This window comes from Lepidochelys olivacea (genome assembly GCF_965140295.1).
Source record: "Lepidochelys olivacea isolate rLepOli2 genome assembly, chromosome: 15".
Lineage (NCBI taxonomy): Eukaryota > Metazoa > Chordata > Testudines > Cheloniidae > Lepidochelys > Lepidochelys olivacea.
Window position 1 is genome coordinate 30,468,198 of NC_140425.1, and position 18,547 is coordinate 30,486,744.

The window sequence follows — 18,547 nt, forward strand, 5'->3', positions numbered from 1 at the left end:
CTTGGAAAGGGGCCCGGGCATTGAAGGAATTCACACAGGTATCTTTGCACAACAGAGCAGTAGACACACAGCTAAAGCAGTTTGACAGGCAGTCGCTGAACAATGACTGGGTTGGCTAATCCTGAGAGGAAGGCCGGTTTTGTGGAGCAGCAATCAGGAGAGCCGGATTCTATCACTTACTCTCACTGTGCCTCAGTTTCTCCATCTAATAACACCAACCTATCTGACAGGGGTTTATGAGGCTTATAGTTGTAAAGCCTGTTGAGATCTTCAGATAGCAGGAACCCCAGAAGCGCAAATTGTCTGTTGCATGTTACTTTGATTAGGGAGGGAAATATAAATGTAAAATCCATTCTTTTTCTAAGTGCACATAACCAAGGAACATCTGTTGGTTGGAGAGCATTAATTGGAAACAGTGGCCGTGACCAAACCTCCCTCTGCACTCAGATGTGTGCTCTATTAGGCAGGCTGCAATGAGGAGTTTGTTGCCAATGCTGGATGGCTTTGTGGTGGAGAGGTTTCCGATGGTTGCTTCTCATCTGTCATGCAGAACAGTCTGGAAAATGCAGGAGAACGACCACATTTAAAGAGAGTTTCATGGGGCTGTCCAGGTCCGGGTGTTTTCTGGTCTGGAAATAACCTATTTCTGGGTTGCATTGGATTAGAAACACCAGGAGAACAGCTGAGCCAGCTACAAGTTGGTACTTAATATTTCTAGTCTTCAATGAAGCTAGGGGCACAGAAACACATTCAATAAAGAAATAATGGGTGCAAAGTTATCAGAACTGCAACAAATCTGCCCCCCCCTCAGGTTTGGGTTCAGGGAAAGCTTTAGGCAGAGGTTTGGGTCACTTCTGCTTTTCAGTGAACTAGCTAGTGCATCCCTACACAGGGCCAGATATCCAGCTGGTATAAAGTGATGTTGATCCATTGAAGACCAGGCTCCTCAGTATCATGCGATAACAGCAGCTACGTGCTTTCGCAGATGCACCAGGGAAGACCTATGAAGCACAGGGAGCTGTGCAGATTTAGCCCAGCTGAGGATCTGGCCTGATGGCAGTGGTCCATTTTTCAGAACCACCTGTCTGGAGCCCAGGAGCGAGTATGGCATTTGCACAAGGAGAAGTAGCCGGGTTGATCTGTTCCGGTCACACTCTTCACTGGTGGCCCTACTCTCCTTTTTCTGTGCTTACGCAGTCTGTGCACATGACCTGCATGCCCCCTATGCATCGTTTAATCCCTGCTTGTGCAAAGAGCCTAGTGCAGGTGCTCCGCTCTGCCAGGAATTTCACCTGTCGTTTTCCCCTCCAAGCGCACCTGGGGGCTTGTCTTCGTGTACAGGGCTACAGTGGGGCGGCTGTACCAGTGCAGAGTTCTCAGCTGTGCCACGGTGGTGCTTTAGTGAAGACCCTACTACGCCGTTGGTAGAGCTTCTCCCGTCGGCGTAGTTAATCTGCCTTCCCGAGAGGCGGTAGCTTTGTCAACAGGAGACGCTCTCCCGCCAACGCAGCACTGTCTACACCCGGGCGTAGGTCGGTGTCACTCCGTCGCTCAGGGTGTGGATTTTTCATGCCCACGAGTGACGTAATTACACTGTGATAGGTCCGGAGTGTAGGCCTGAGGTTGTTCACAAAAGAACCGGAACATTCGCTGGGGTGGGGGTGGTTTTGTGGCCACCCCCTCAACTCCGGCATGGGAAACAGGCCGTCTCTTTTGCCATTATGAGGGAGTCGAACAGGTACCTGGAGCTCGTGGCTTACGACCGTGTCCGATTTAGCAAGCGAAGGCGAGTCCAGGCTGGGCAACGCTGAGATGGGAGACTTCCAAGGAAATCTCTGGGGTCTGCACCACGTGGTGGTTGGGGTTCGGTGGGTGGTAGTCTGGGAGCAGATGAACTGAGCCACTATGAACCAATGCCACCACATGATCCTGGGGAGGGCAGGAGGGGCTGTGCTGATGGGAGCTGTGGGAGAGGTATAACACTGAGGTTCTCTGACTGCTGGGCGGGGGGGGGGGGCATTCGAGATCCTGAACCCGTTAATGAAGCAGGATGTTAATATGAAGAGAGCGATTTTCAAAAGTGCCTTGGGAGCCTGCAGCATAAAAAGTCATTTGCATTCTGGTCACCTGACCATGGACCGGCCCCTTTAGACAGAGTCAGAGCCGGGTTGCTGCTATGCAGTAACTAAATTACTCACCCAGCTCTAGGTTATCTTTCTTCTGCCATCAGTGGGGGTTTTATCATCAAGTGCATGAGGATTGCATCAGAAGCGTCTGCCCTAGTTGCTTCCAGCGGTTGTGCTCTAAGAACTGGGACCTTCATGTTGCTTTGCCATTGAGGCCTCTCGCCTTGGGGGAGGGGGGCAGTCAGGTGCTGAGATAAAAGACAATCCGTCTGAGTCAGCCAGGACTTTTCAAAGTGGTGAATGGTTTCGATGCGGGGATCGGGTGCTTTGCCTTGACACATTTTTGAGGGAAGTTGATCCTCAAGAACCGAATGGCTTGATAGCAAAGGTTTGATCCAAAGAAGATGCAGGCAGGTGCCAGGCAAGCTTCTCATTTTAGCTCTGCCGTTACATTTGCAGCCACCCCCACTCCCCCCACACACACCATTCTAGCCCTGGGATGCTCCCTGCACCGGCTCTGCCGATGACACCCCTCCGCCCTGACCTGCAGCTCCCCTGCTATGCCAGCCATGAGCTCCTTCCTCCTGGCTCTGCTGGCACCCCTCAGTTTTGACTGGGCTCTAGGACACTGGTCTCTGCCGTTCTCCTTTGACACTCTTGTGAAGGAACTGCCCATTGTGTGTGGAGATTTGCTATGATATGCATAGGACTAGCAGCCTACTGGCTTCATAATGACCTGAACAAACCAGGCTTGGACTCCAGTCTCCAGCTACCATAGGCTCACACATGCTCTCCAGAGACTGAAAATCAGAGATGGTTTAAAAAATCTTGCGTGTTTCACAGCAACACCTCACATTGTACCTCAGGCTCAGCTGGAGAGCCCTTCCCATCCATGCTGCTCATAATGAGCACAGTTTAAGGAGGTTTAGCTGTCCCTTTAACAAGACAATGTTGGTGAAAATGAAGACAGCTAATCATTCCTCCATGTGGAACCATATGCCAAGCCAACAGGGAATTTGTAGGAACAATAAGACACATGTGTTTTGAACCGGGTCTCATCAACCGGTTGACTGGATGTTCTCCAAGAAGTCTGCCTTTGCTCAGGCTGGGACGGGAACACATGCAGGCAGCTGTTTGGGGCTGTGGCTTTACACACACCATGACAGGGAGGCGATGCACAAAGATGCACTTTGTATGAAATGCTGCAATCCTCTGCCAGCTGATTGAAAGAGTTAGCTGATAGCTAATAGGGATTCTCCCTTAGGTAGCAGAGACCTGTGCTTTCAGAGCAAGAGAATCTGAGTTCTATCCTGGCTGAATCCAGGAAATTCCAAGTGGCCGCAGTGTATGACACAGTGACAACTGTGACATGCCTGGACAGTCCTGGATTTCTTATAATAAGTTAATTTGCAAATATCCCAGACTGCTAAGCTTCAAAAGGAAAGAAGAGGAGTTGTGTTTTATCTTGACTGGGATCTGTCTGGGGGAGGGTTTGCAGCTTCAGATGCTATAAATCTGTCCCTAAAGCCTTCTGAACACTTTTCTAATGATTGTCATTCCTTTTGACTTGCAGGTAGAGATTTCTTGTCCTGAGACCGAAATGAATGGAGATTCATTAAACAAAGGGCTCCAGTCAGTATTCCGTACCTGGAGATGCATCCAGGGACCTTTTATTCTTTCGCTGAAAGGGAGACGGTGCCATTTCCATTACAGAAATGCCTGCAAGAACCAGCTCTGAGGAGCTGAAAGCAGAGAAAGCCAGTGAGGGGAGCTGTGTCAGCTGATCAGCTTTCAAATCACCTTCAAACACTCAATTTTCTTAACATGATCCTGCCATCAGTGGAGTCTCCAGAGCACCCCTTAGGAACGTTAACAGGAGAAGAATAAAATGGGAGCTACTGTGATTTGCTTTGAGAAATACCTCGTTTTCTTAGCACAAAACGGGAACTGAAAAATACACTCTCCATCCCCTTACCCTAGCCCCTTCGGACTTTATTGAATTCTAAAATATTTCTGTATGAGTTCTGTACACAGTCCCGTTCTGCTTTAGTGGGTACTTATTGATCCCAAAATAACACCAGGGGAGAATACTTCAGCAATTGAACCAGCGCAGTGGGACGGCTGACAAAAGGCCATTGTCCTTCCTTTCCCACTTCTCTCATATCAGCCGGTTTTGACCCACTCTTGTGCACTTGAAGAGAGAGTGGCGAGACTAGAGTTGCTGAATTTGCTCGGCGACATCCCACCCAACACAAGGCGAGTAATGAAGGCGCTATGGCCAAATTATTGGTAAAGTTCCAGCGTTATTTCAGGCGGAAACCCGTGCGCTTCTTTACTCTGATCGTGCTGTACCTGACGGCCGGGAGCCTGGTGTTTCTGCACTCTGGGTTTGCGGGGGAGCCCACCATCTCAGAGAATGAACCCAACCCCGTGGATGGCACCAGCGAAGGGACGGCGTTTCAGTACCTGGGGGTGGTTCAGCTCGGGAGGGGCTTCAAAGAGACCTCGGAGGCTCGGAATTCGGTCCGGAGGTATGGGCCTTGGTTCAAGAGCGTTTCCAAGGATACGCCGGAGAGGAACAAAATGGGGGACTATGGCGGGGCCTGGAGCAGAGCTCTCAAAGGGAGGAAGGTCCGTGAGAAAGAGGAGGACAGAGGTAAGATTCTGATGGGGCTGTGGGAAGAGAGGCTGAATAATAGCATATATTCATAGCAGGGAAATGGCAGAGACTAATAGCAAACCTCCTGGGCAAAATCCTGGCCCCCAGGAGTCAAGAGGAGTTTTGTCCCTGATATTTGCTCATCCATCCCCTTGTAGGGCATTTTCCAGGGCTTTAGCGATTCTGGTTTTCCATAATTCACTCAACCCAGCTTCCCCCACTTCCTTTGGGAATTCATGCCTTCAGCCAGTAGAATCCCCCCTCCCCGCCCCCCAGATATTCAGCCTGAAGTTTCCTTTGCTCATTTTCATCTCGAACGTCCAAGGGCCTCAGACCAAAACAATCTGCCTCCCCTAGGGTGTTGATAAGTGGTGCTTGCAAACATCCAACTAACCCTCAGGGAACTTTCAAGAGGATAACTGGCAAGCGAAGAGAAACACAAGTTGAATCTGAGGTCCAATTTATGTCCCATTGGCCCTACGGATTTGAATATGCTCTTGTGTCTCCTGCATTGAGTGAGTCTCATCTGCTAGGCACACCTTGAGCTAGATTCTGATCTCAGTTACACTATCTTGTGTCTCCATTGGCTTTAGTGAGGTTACTCTCAATTTACATTGGCGTAACTGAGATTAGCAAGGATCTTCATCTTGCCCTGTATTTTTACTGGCGCCTGCCTGTGGGAACGCTAATCTGAACACAACCTGAGCTTCTCCCTTGGGGGTGCGTTGAAATCCACTCATTTTTAATGGTCCCGCTGGATGCCTAATTGAAAGCCTGAGAAAGACCGAAACCCACACGTTGAAGTGAGTTTCTATTTCCCAAGCTTTCTGTGCATTGGAGCTGATAAGGCAGCACTGCAGTGGATCAGTGATGTTTCTAAACCAGCCAAAGAGCTTGCACCAAAATCAGCATCCTCAATCTCTTTGCGTCTATCTGAACTATACATCCCTGGCGGTTCAGCTTTGGCACCATGACGGGGGACCGAGAGGGCACTGGGGACAGACCAACACCTGTCAGCCCCTCCTAATCCCCTTTTAAATATACATTATCTCAGTTTTAAATGAAACCTGCTACTGATTTTACCCTCAGCTGACAGCGTCTTTTGTGTGGTGACTTATTGCGTGGCTTCTGATGTGCTTATCGTCTCTGAGAACCTAATTTACAGTACCTAACAGGACAGTTATTTTATGGGGGATGCAGAGCAATCATAGGTTCTGTTTCTTTACTGAGCAGGGTGGCTTAGCCAGCTTTGTCTATTCCCAGTCATTATTTCCATTCGTGCCAGAGGGTGCCACAGAGAGGCAGCGCATCATCCATTTCTTTAGCAAGAAAAGGCATCCTGCATCTTTTTGCTTAACACTGTCCTGCATGGATGTTTGCTGTGCGCAGTAGACTGCAAGAGCCAAAGAAACCCAAAACCTACTTCTGGAGCTACCTGATTTCCTCCTCCTGTTCTGAACATTCCCGCTGCTCCACGAAGAGTCTCTAAAAGCATTTGTGCCATCGGTACGAACTGGGAGACGAATGGATCACCTCGCTCGGTTGCTGTAGTTATAGCGGTCTTGTTGCTTACCCTGAAACATTTGCCAGACTGCCCGCCCAGAAAGACACAGACATGCCTTTGATCAAGAAGACACCTTCCCAATATCTGTTGTTATTAATACTTCTGGTATGCCTCACCTACTTAATGTGGGCATTCTGGGTGAATGGGTGGATGCAAATTCCTTCTAAAGTAATGGGAAATTAAAGTACAGCCAATTACATTTGCAGTAGGTGCTCAGATTTGATGTTTAGATGTCCTGATATACCAACTGTCCTTCTCTCTGTCGGTAAATAACGTACAACATATTGTGGATCGGCTAAAATGTTGTTAATTACCCAGGATAAGCTAATTTAGTAGTTCTCATTGGTTTTTAAAAGCTCACTTATTGACCCTTTGGTTGAGTATACGCAGACAAACACACACTCTCTGAGGTGCTCTAAGGTTGTGTGTGTGCAGCTGCATTTTCAGAAGTGCTCGCTGCATCTGTCTCTCTCCATCCTGGGCCTACTCCAGGAGCGCGGGGGCTGCTTGGTACCTTGGAAAATCAGGCCCCAAATGGCTCAAGTCGAGCACCCGAAACTAGTGGCAACTTTTGAAAATCCAGGCCAGTATGCCAGGGTTACTGCTTCAGACCCGGGATAAGCCTCGCTTTAGAAAATTGTCCTACATATGCTGATGGCGTTAAATATCAGACGAGAGCAACAGGATGAGGTGTCAGGAGAGTACCCAAAGATGACACAAAATTACCTGCAATCCGTGTTCCCAGATTGGAAGATGAACGGGAACGGTACATTTACAAGGCAGTTAGACTCTGCAAATACATTTTGCCTTGAGTTCTCAATCTACTCGTTTTTCCCCCTTGAAGCACTAACTTGCGTCTTTGGTTGAGTGTGAATGCTGTTACAATTTGTTGTCATTAATAAAGTGGGCTGGTGAGAAGAAGCAATATAGCATGTTGTTACAGTACAGTGCACCTGTGACAGCAGCATAATAGATTGCCTTGGTATTTAGGGAAATAGCGGCAGCGTTATCCATTATGGGAACCCAAAATGAAATACGAAATAGCAGCAGTAACTACTGATGATGGCTCCAGCAGCACGTTCAAGCCCTGGTATATTTTTGAAGATGATTTCTTTCCATAGCTTTTCCCAGGGAAGGCTTATGTGGACCTTAAACAATGTGGACGGCCATATTATCGTCACCAGTGGTATTTAATTGCTGGTGCAGTTCTGTTGCAAAAACACATAGTTAAAAACGGGCCATGTCCACAGGAAAGACGAGACCTCCTGCAAAACCAGACAAACACATCGTGAGCCATTAGGAAGCTGAGCATGTGAAGGAATGTTGGGAGCATTCACATGTCCCCCTATTGTGAACTAATTCAGCCTCTCTCTCTCTGTTCCCCAGGATAGTTCTGTGAGCGTCCTGCTTGAGTTAGCATTAATGGGCGAATGTCCTGCAGGTAGCAAGGTAATCTCTTCCCAGGCATTTCCCCTCTAAGTCACAGGCTGGCGTCTGGCCCATACAAGCTGCGAGAAAGGCTCCGCAACAATTGGCAAGTGGATGAAAGGATTTAATTCATCTGCAGCGACTGTGTCAAGCAGCTCTGGTTGCAGGGATCAATGTTTGTGGTTCTGGGCTGTGGAGGTGCAAAGGAGGACTGGAAAGAACATAAAGGAGGTGGGATGTATGAGATACGCAAGAGGTGATGGCTTCTCATAATCCGTTTCCACAATATGATCCCTGTTTATTTGCTTTACTCTCTGCAGTATCAGGGGTAGCCGTGTTAGTCTGTATCCACAAAAACAACGAGGAGTCCGGTGGGACCTTCAAGACTAACAGATTTATTTGAGCATAAGCTTTTGTGGGTCAAAACCCCACTTCTTCAGATGCAGAAGTGGGGTTTTTACCTATGAAAGCTTATGCTTTACCTCTGAATCCCTGGACATTTTGCAGCATCAGCCCCTTTGTACAGAATCTGAGCATCGAGGGACAATAAATGTTGAACAATTTACAGGCTAATTCCGATTAACTTCCATCCTCAGCTCCCAGTGGTGTGGGTGGGAATTGTGGCGTGCAGCACCCCCTCAGCAAATGCTCTGCACCAAAAAGGATTAGGCCTGAAACAATACTCCTAGATGCTGTATGCTGTGTGTTTGAATGGCTGCAGCACTGAAACCAGCCAGAAACTCACCTCTGCATCGTGGGCGCAGAAATGATTGTTAATTGGTTGATATTTTGTGTTCTGTTTGGAATTCCCCTGCACTTAGCGTTTGCCCTAGAATAGCAACTGTCACTCACACAACAAGGAGCTTATGTAAAATGTCCACACACAAAGCCACAGCAAAGAGATGACAGACGCGCACAACTCCCTCGCAAGCAGGTGCCTCGCCCGGTGCCATTCGCTGAGCATGCTGCCCCCGCTACCTTTCATCTTGTCAGGTGTGCAGATGGGAATATGATCTCATCAGTGTGCATGGGAATCTGTATGTATAACGCCCAGGGCACAGTGAGTATGGAGATGACAACATACCCCCAGTTAGTCGGGATTTCACATTGATGTGCCAGATAAGTAACCAGTGAAACATTTAATTATGCACAGAAGTAACCTTCCATGGAAAAGTTCACTGAGAGGTTGAGTATGTATTTCTTGAGGTGTGTGTGGGAGGAATGCTGTAATAAATCTGTGGCAAGCTAGGAATTTCACAGCTGTCACTATGCTGTGCACCACGGATCTGCCTCTCAGGTCCTCGGTTTCCAAAATCACATCCGCCAGCTGCTTTAGCTCAAGTTGGATCACTGTTGGCAATTAGCAGTATAGGGCCTATGAATCACAGCTGAATGGTTCTTATTTAATCTAGTAGAAGACAATGATGAAAATGCTCTCTAGACAGTTCATTGCAATGCTCTGTAGTGGCAGCTAAGTCATTTCAGGTCGCTAGAGACCTGTATATGATGCATGCTCCAATCCCCTACTAAACAGGCTTTTCCAAAGCTGGAAAAAAGTAAATGCCCTCCAGTCAAGTGACTTTCATGTTACATAACAGGAGATGGGAAATATAATGCCCAAATAAATAGTCTGCCCTTCCCTCTCCAGCCTTGTGGTGTTCTTATACTTACAACAGAGTAATCTGTGGAAACCCACTTCTGAAACGCATGTGGTCGTGTTCATTAGATTAATTTGGATTGACACGCAGAGAATCTCGACCAGATGGTTAGCGAGAATCAGCTGTCTGTCACCATAAAAAAACATGCAGCATTCCTGTTCCTGGCCATATGTAATGTGTCCACTGCAATTAACTGCTGATAAAATGGCTTCTAATTCCTAACGATGGAGATGGGGACTGATGCAGGGAGATGCTATCGTTATCAATGCACATTGGTGCTGGCCATGAGTGACAAGAGTTGGACTCCACACTTGCATTAGCGACTCCTAGAAAAGGGGCTACTTTGTGTTCAGAGGGAAAGCAGATGCTGCTACCACTCGGTTTATACCTTAGCTCCCAGCAAGTAACCGGCCCAAACCATATTCAGAAGAATCTTCGAGTTAAGCAAAGCCAGTTCATCCGTAAGAAACCTCTGCTGGCTTTCTGCGAAATCACCAGTAGAGAGTCAGCCCAATCAGAGACGGGGCTGCATGTGAGACAGAGGGAGACTTTGGGGCTGTATTCAGTACATTCTGGCAACGCCTCATCTGCATAAGTTTCCCTGCATTTCGAAGCGCAGATGTTGTACATGCTACTTTATTTATTAGCAGTTTACTTGTCTGTTTGTTTTATAATGGAACGAGAAGATTTGGTTACTCAGGACAAAAAAATCAAACTGCACGGGACTCAGTGCTCAGACCGGGTATAAGCAGCTGTGGCCGTAATTAACAAGAGGAAGCGAGAGCCGGCGAGGCCAACATGAGATGCTTGTGAACAAATGGAGCCTGAATGAGATCTGAGTAGACCCAATAAAGACAATCGGGCGGATTCACCAGTATGGACTGGCAGTAACCACACCCTACTCAAGGGCCTTCCACAGTGTGAAACCAGTGTAAGGGAGGACAGAACTGGGCCCATCTTAATCAAGGCCCTACTGCCTAATCTATGAGCACTCCTCCTTTCCAGCTTGGGTTGACAAACCTGTGCTAGCTTTGATTGCAGCATCGCAATGCGCAGCAGCATGGACGAGCTGCCCAAGGGTTCACCTCGGGTCTCGGATGGGATTATACTCGAACTGTTAGCCCATGCTGCTCTTTTTAGTGTGCTAGCTTGATCAAAGTTAGCGTGTGTGTGTCTATCCGAGCTGCAAAGGACACCTCCGGTGGCAGTGTGGACATCCCCCTAGAGTCTTCAAGTACATAGAAGGTTGTTACAAGGAGGAGGGAGAAAAATTGTTCTCCTTAACCTCTGAGGAGAGGACAAGCAGCCATGGGCTTAAATTGCAGCAAGGGCAGTTTAGCTTGGACATTAGGAAAAACTTCCTAACTGTCAGGGTGGCTAAGCACAGGAATAAATTGCCTAAGGAGGTTGTGGAGTCTCCATCATGGGAGATTTTTAAGAGCAGGTTAGACAAACACCTGCCAGGGCTGGTCTAGATAGTACTCAATCGTGCCATGAGTGCAGGGAACTGGACTAGACGACCTCTCGAGGTCCCTTCCAGTCCTATGATTCTGTGCTTCCTTTGTGCCCTCCACTGAAAATGTCTCCCTCTGTTCTTCAGCCATTCACTGCCCAGTTGTGTGGCTTTTCAGAGAAGCGAGCTGTGTTCCTGTAAAGTATGTTGTGGTCTGAGTGTCCAAGCATGTCTGAGCACCTCATTCAGGGGTTGTCTCTTTGTTATGTCTGTTTGGCATTTGGGGGGTGGGTGGGTGGGGTTAGTTGCTTGTGATATTTGGGAGCTTGGGCTCGGTGATCTGGTGATCCCTTCTGGCCTTGAACCCTATGCCTTTATACCATACTCTTGGCAAAATTCACCGCTGGGCAGAGGTGACAGCACAAGGGCCTAGGCCTTACCTCAGACCGATTTTGTAGGGTTAGTCCTTGTGTGGACCTCCCCACAGAGGTGAATTTCCCCTGCAGTGAATTGCTAATGACACTAAGGATGACCTTAGGAAAGGAAAAACGCCCTTAACAAGCTGGCCAAATGCACCCCCGGCGTATGTCCGCAAGCTGTAACTTGGTGACACTCCTGCTAAAATCACAAAATCCAGTTCAGTCCAGCCCCTGTTCACTTCTTCAGACTCAGTGGTGGAAAACACAGCAGACTCAAGCTAAACTCCTGCCCCATTGCTGGAAGCTTTCTGCTACCCAAGAGCCATCAGGCGCAATCCTACTAGCATTGCATACAGCAATTAGTGTGTAAACCCTTTAGAACAGAACGTTATCTAGGCTGGAGAAACTGCGCACCAAATATGCAAGTCCTTTGATCTGGAGCCTTCAGGATAAGGGTAGATACTTACTCCACCCTAAAGCTAAGCCCGGAGAAATTCTTTCATCCTGCTTTTAACTAACAAAGTGACAGTTAACACCCCATGAGCCAGCAGAGAATGTGGAGGAGCAGACGCAGAAGCCAGCGGAGCCGCGTGATTTCTGCCAGCTCCGAAAGAGCTCCCGGCAGCAGGCTCTTGCTCCGCATCGCAGGCCTTGGCAGTATCCACGCCTTGCACTTCCCTAGCGTCCGCTGTCTGGGGATCTCAAAGTACTTTGTAACCGTTAGTGAACTAGCCCCATGATCCTCCCTGGAGGTAGTGGAATATCACCAGCTCCATTATAAAGGTGGGGAAAGTGAGGCATGGAGAGGTTAAGTGACCGATCCAGGGTCACACTGCAAGTCAGTAGCAGAGCTGAGATTGGAACAAATAAATCTTGCTGCCCAGCCCCCACCTCCCCTAGTGCTCTAACCACTAAACTCCATACCCCACCCAGAGCAGGGTATGCAAAGCCAGCAACCTTGACTCACACCGTTTCGCTTCTTCTTTCAGTCACTACAGTATTCTCCTTCCTGGGTGTGGTTATAGAACCCAGGAGTCCTGACTGCAGGTCCCCTGTTCTAACCGCTAGGAACCCGTTCCATTCCCAGTGCCAGGATCCCTAGGCCAAGTGAACTGTCTGACTCAGCTGTAGTCAATCCCACTGAATGCATTCCTGGACATCGCAAGTTTGTTTTAGCAGAGATGTTATCACGTGTTGTTATGTCCAGATGCCAAGTAGCTAGGCCCAGAGGCCCAGAGCCTCAAAGCTATTTAGGTGCCTCCTTCCCCATGGGAGTTAGGCACCTAAATACCTTTGAGAATCTGGGCTGAAAAGCCTTGCCTGCTGCAAGCCCTTCCTTGGAGCAGCAGAAAAATCTCTGGGGGCAGCAGCCAGATAGGAAGAGCCTGAGGGGTTGAGACTCCACCTCGCAATACGAGTGACAGCAGGCGGTCAGGTTCACCTTTGGTCCTGAGGAGAGCACAGTAGCGTATCAAAGCCCGAGTAAGACCATATGCCGCTTGAGCTGTGCCGCAAAAATGACCAGGCTGGCTATTTGTGTGAGGGGAGGGTTTTACTCTGGGCTTGGTATTGTAAATCAAAGGCCCCTCTGAGTCACCGGCCCCATGCAGAGAGGCTCTCAGTATACATCACTAGCCACCGACACAGCTGTCTCCTCCAGGTGATGGATGGCTCTCTGGGGCAGGGAGAGGAGCGGCTTGTGGAGAGCAGGCCCTCTCCGTGTGAGCCCTTCAGATCCCATATTACGGGATATAACACCAGGGAGAGTTATTCCAGGCGGATGAAAATCACCATATAGGTATTGTTATTTTTATTACAGTCACATTCCCAAAGGGACTGGAGGTGAATGAGAGCTGGATGCTACCTTTGCTTTTTAACCCCTTCTTCCCCAAATCCATAGTGAGGCTCCTAAATAAGTGCCCAGGTTTCCATATGTGCTAAGACCCCACAGCTCCCATTGAAGACAAAGGGGCTCTAATACGAGGCTCCCAGCTCCCACTTCTCCGTTGGCCTAATTCAGCTGACTTCAAGGGAATTGCACCAGCAGGGAATTTGATCCTCAAGTTTGACGTGCTTGGTCAATGAACACACCCACGGAAGGCAGGATCGGTCTATGGACCATTCGAAACAGGCTAAAAAGGGCGACATTCACAAGGGTGTAATAATTATTCTGTGCTCGTAAAGCACAAGTGCACCCTTTTGGTCACTTTTTATTTCAGAGGAGATCACAGGACAATCGTGCTTGTTCTTGTGATTGCCTCTTCTTCAGCCTTCCTACCCAGGAATGTGTCCATGGAGATCTCTCTGTTCCTTTTAAAAGCTAGCTGCAGCGCATCCACTTTTCGCAGAAGAATGAACCTCCCGGCATCGGCTGCTTTCGGTGCAAAGCCGAATGCCGGCTCCCAGGGGCATTGGAGGTGGATGGAAGCAGCGGCATGATTTCCTGCAAGTGATAAGATAGGCAAAGGCTGTAGTTCCAGCTAAGGATAACTCGGTAAAGTTCTGACCAACTGGATGAGTCTCGTTTTTGGTTTCCTTGACGGACCAGATGTCTGCGCACAGCCAAATCGTGGCCACTGGAGGTGGGACTCCACGCATGCAAAAAAGACATTGGCCCTGATTTTACACTACATGCTCAGCTGCTATATTTCACTGCAGAGGTGGCTGCATTTCAGTGGGGGACAAAGTGTATTTGCTGCATGGCCTGTAAAGTGCTTTGGGATTCTTTGGGATGAAAGGCACAATCTATACAAAACGACATTTATTCTTAATATTGCCATTATATTTACAATGCTAATGCCACTTACCCACTAACAAAGCCATCAGATGAGAATGAAGTAGTAGGGATTTAATACATATTTGCTGGATGGCCATTTTCCAGCAAGTCAACATGGTCCAAATTCACTTCTGTTCCATTGACATCGGTAGAGTTACACCAGGTCTGAATTTGTCCAAATGCATTATTTAGCAGGATTATATCATGGTAGCTGTGTTATTAACTCTGAGCTTCTGCTATGCCAACTGGGCTGTACTATGCTCATCATGCCTCTCTTAGCCCCTTGTTAACTCATTATCCTTGCATTTCCCTAATTATTCAGTAGACTTCCTAATAAGTTGCAGCTCATATATGTCAAGAGCAGTGTACTAAACATAATGCACATCAGTCACTGGCCCGTTAAAAATTACTGGAGTAATCCCATATCAGTTGGATAGATCATGAACAAAATTCGCTGACCTTCTGAGACCTGATCAGCATTGTGGAAATGCCAAGTTATGCTGAAAATAATTGGAAGCAATGCGCTATGACTATTCCGTGGTTACCGTTACCAGGGCACATTTCCCTCAATCTTCCTCCAGCCTTCTCCTCATCCTCCAAAAGTCTTTTAATAGTTTCTAAGACGTTCCTTTAAGAGGTCTAAGAGGATCCGACAACCTTTAACTGTTCGAGTTGAATCCAAAAAACCAAACTCAGTCAGTATTGTTCCTGGGATGCACTGTGGTTTGGATGGCACCCAGGCAGTGGGGTGTGGAGAGTACGGATTTTGGCTTAGGTAGATGTAAGGGCTGCAGACTCCAAGCAGGAGCTGAAGAATGTTATCAGTCGGGAGCACGGGACGGCTTGGTATTAGCAAGTTCATTGCTGCCGCATTCGATACCCAGGTGATGGATTTGGCGTGTGGATCTAGACAGATGAAGAAAGAGAGAATGAAAGGCCCACATTATGCATTGCAATGTGCAGATTGCTTTCCAAGCCAGAGTGAGCCCATAATGAAGCTGTTCTGTGGGTCTGATCCAATACCTACTGAAGTCAATAAGAATATGAGCTTGGTGCATGGGAATGATGGGGTCGAAACAATATGGAAGTTTACAGGAACACAGGCAAAGAGATCAGATAATTCTGTTCAAAAATGTATCAAGCTCCATCTTCAGACTACTTAGGGTGTGTGTCTCCGCTGCTCCAATTGGGGGAAAATGTATAAAAATAACCTGGTCCCCCTTCTGTGATTTGCCCCCAGTTGTCTCCACTTTTTACAGGCCAGATTCAGTCCATCAACTTCAGCTGAGTTTACACTAATTTCGCCCTGTGAGGCTCTAGTCCGATGGATCTGTCGTCTGTGACACTATGCTGCAAGCTCCTCAGGACTGGGGCTAGATTTGGATCAGTTCATTCAGAGTAAATCAGAGTAACTCCAGTGAAGACAGCACTGGTTTAAAACCAGTCTGAGATCAGACATAGGTTTCTTGTCTTTTACCCTGTAAATCATCTCGATTACCCCGGCAGCCAATAAGCACATGAATACTATTATTACTTGGCCAGATTCTCATCTCCGTGTCACAGGAACAAATCCAAAGTAATTTCACTGCTGTCAAATAGGTTCTAACAACCTGCCTGGACATGGGATAATCTCACCACAGCAGGATTCCTATGTCAGAGATACAGCTGGGAATCCATTGTTAGGAGGAGGTTGAGACTTGACTGTAAGTCAAGGAGTATAACAAAGAGTAATGGTCTCAAGTTGCAGTGGGGGAGATTTAGGTTGGATATTAGGAAAAAAATTTTCACTATGAGGGTGGTGAAACACTGGAATGCGTTACCTAGGGAGGTGGTGGAATCTCCTTCCCTAGAAGTTTTTAAGGTCAGGCTTGACAAAGCCCTGGCTGGGATGATTTAGTCGGGGATCGGTCCTGCTTTGAGCCGGGGGTTGGACTAGATGACCTCTTGAGGTCCATTCCAACCCTGATATTCTATGATAAGCAAGATTAAGGGCTCCACTTGAAAGAAAACACTGAAGGTAAACTGTATTTGTCTCTGTGTCTTTGAATCCCATGCTTGTGGTCACATCCCTGCTGATGGAAAACTAGGGCACGTGGTCATCTGAGGCTAACAGGTTTGCTCTAGGTCTAGGACGAAGACGGGGCTCTGACACCCTGCAGTAAGGGGTACATAAACAAACCCAGAGATAAAAGAGATTTGACCCCGGTAGGATTCAGGAACGTGTTTTAAAGAAACCATTTGACTTCTGCACATTCGAGAGCAGATTAGAGATACTTTCAGAGTTGCATGCCTCGGGCGATTCCTGTCCTAATCAGTAAACTGCACATCTCCCGTCAAAACAGATTAATAAACGTTACATTAACAGATTACCAAATAGCTGACTACCCACCCAGCACTTGGGAAACTGCTTTTTTTCTTCCTTAAAATCGGCACAAGAAATGGCTGTAGGTTCAGTTCACTGAACAAACATGTCACGTGACTTTCATCTGCGATGTATCTTTTCAGCAGAGCATGTATTTTTGTATCTGATTAGAAAAGAAAAGGTGAAGGCAATGAGAATTATGTTGGCCACGCTTATTAGTGGTGATACAGTACCCCAGGCAAAGCATCTAGCATGGGTGCCTGCCTGCTTTAATTGTGACTGGCTAGGGTAACTGGTGCACAATGTCTTACCTGAGTATCAGTGTTAGTGAGGTTTCCCAGTCTTCAACAATATTCTCATTCATAATTAGAGCTGCCTGAATAGTGCAATATATTTTCCCTGACTATTCCTCTGAATGTTTAAATGAATCCACCCCAGTCACGTTCGCTCTGTTCTGTGTCCTGCAAGTGCGATTTTGCAAACATCACTCCATCATCTAGGCGGGTCTGCTTCTGAACCTACTGGCAATTTACATGACTGAGTGCAATATTTGTAGATTCCAAGACCGGAAGGGACCATTGTGATCATCTCATCTGATCTCCTGTGTAACGCAGGCCAGAGAACTGCCCAAAAATAATTCCTAGAGCAGATCTTTTAGAAGAACATCCAGTCTTGATTTAAAAATTGTCAGTGATGGAGAATCCACCACAACTCTTGGTAAATTGTTCCAATGGTTAATTATTCTCACTGTTAAAATTGGATGCCATATTGCAGCCTATTTTCTCCCCTATATCATGCTTCAGACATGAAATGTGGTTTTCTATCTACACCGTCTCAGGATCCCCACCTCCGTTAAAGTGACAGACAAATTTACATTCGGCCATTAAAACTTTTTTTTTCTTTCAAATAAAGGTTTCTCTTTCAACTTAATTTAAGATCTGTGAATCCATCAGTTATTATTAGACAAAGATCTGGGACAATTGGTACATTTCCATAAAATATATTGATTCACCAGCCTTTGGAAAGTAAAGGTTTTGTGAAATACAGCAACAAAATAAAAACAGAGAGCAAAAATAGCATTTCTCGGAAGTGTTTGTAGGTGCCAGGTCTCTTACAGATTCCCCCACAGCCAGTTCAGGCCAAATAGAAGATTGACACTATCACTTCTACAGCAACTTGGTGCAATGCTTTCCCCATGCTGTTTTCAACAGTTCCAGCCATACTGAAAGCAGGAGAAGCGACCTGAATGCGGTCTGTATCCAGACGGAATGTAGTGTTCATCACACCCAGGGCCCTGTCTGTGTGTGTGGGAGCACAGCTGTTCATCTCAGAAGGCAGAGTTCATGTTATGACAGTGCCGGCCTATTTCACTCTGCCTTTCGACAGGACAGATGATGTAGCAGGTCTGAGAACTCCCTCGTTGAGGATACCCAAATCAATGACCCAGCTCTAGCAGCTCTCTGTGAGCTCCCCGAGGCGGCAACGACTGTGTTAGGGAACTGCGTATTGTCCCATCGGCCATTTCGAGCAGCTTTCCCCTTGACACCGTGCCGTGAGCAAGCAGCTCACATTGAGATGCCCAGCAGAATGCAGCACTGTGACCTCAATGAAACTGTATCGTGACGGGTTCAGCATGCAACACTCATGGGCGCCAGACGGACGAGGCGAAGTGACCAAGGTACCTGCTGAGCTTCAAACCAAATGGTAATTGTCCCATTGGTGCAGCCTCATTTTCTGTCCTGTTAAATTAGCTCAGTGTCATTTTTGTCCCTGCTTTGTAGACTTTTCCCCCAATTTACTGGTATTGTAACTATAATTTCCTATGGATGGAATCGAAATTAACTCCCGCTCAGTTCTTCAGCTGCATAAAAATGCATGACAGAAAGAAAGACACATGGCTAGAGATATAGAGGTGACCATACCTCGTCCATGCTAGCTGCCTTATTTTTAAAAAGACAGTACATTCTGGGTGACTTCATGGCTCAGCGGATTTGTATTGGCATAAGAAGTCTAACCTCCACATTGCTGGTTTGAATGTGGCCTCGGTCTGTAATGATCGGAAGCTATTACCCAGTCCGTTTGCTGACCTAGGGGAAAGGAGT

The 18,547-nt window shown here is 47.3% G+C and overlaps 1 protein-coding gene across 1 annotated transcript in view; it reads left to right on the plus strand.

Annotated features, from left to right (window-relative positions):
* Positions 1-18,547, plus strand: part of WSCD2 (WSC domain containing 2) — a 131,291-nt gene that overhangs the window by 49,855 nt on the left and 62,889 nt on the right. The window contains exon 2 of the mRNA XM_084649548.1: positions 3,700-4,782. Coding sequence (XP_084505674.1) covers positions 4,401-4,782 — 382 coding nt within the window. The 5' untranslated portion in view covers positions 3,700-4,400. The remainder of the gene's footprint in view (positions 1-3,699; positions 4,783-18,547) is intronic.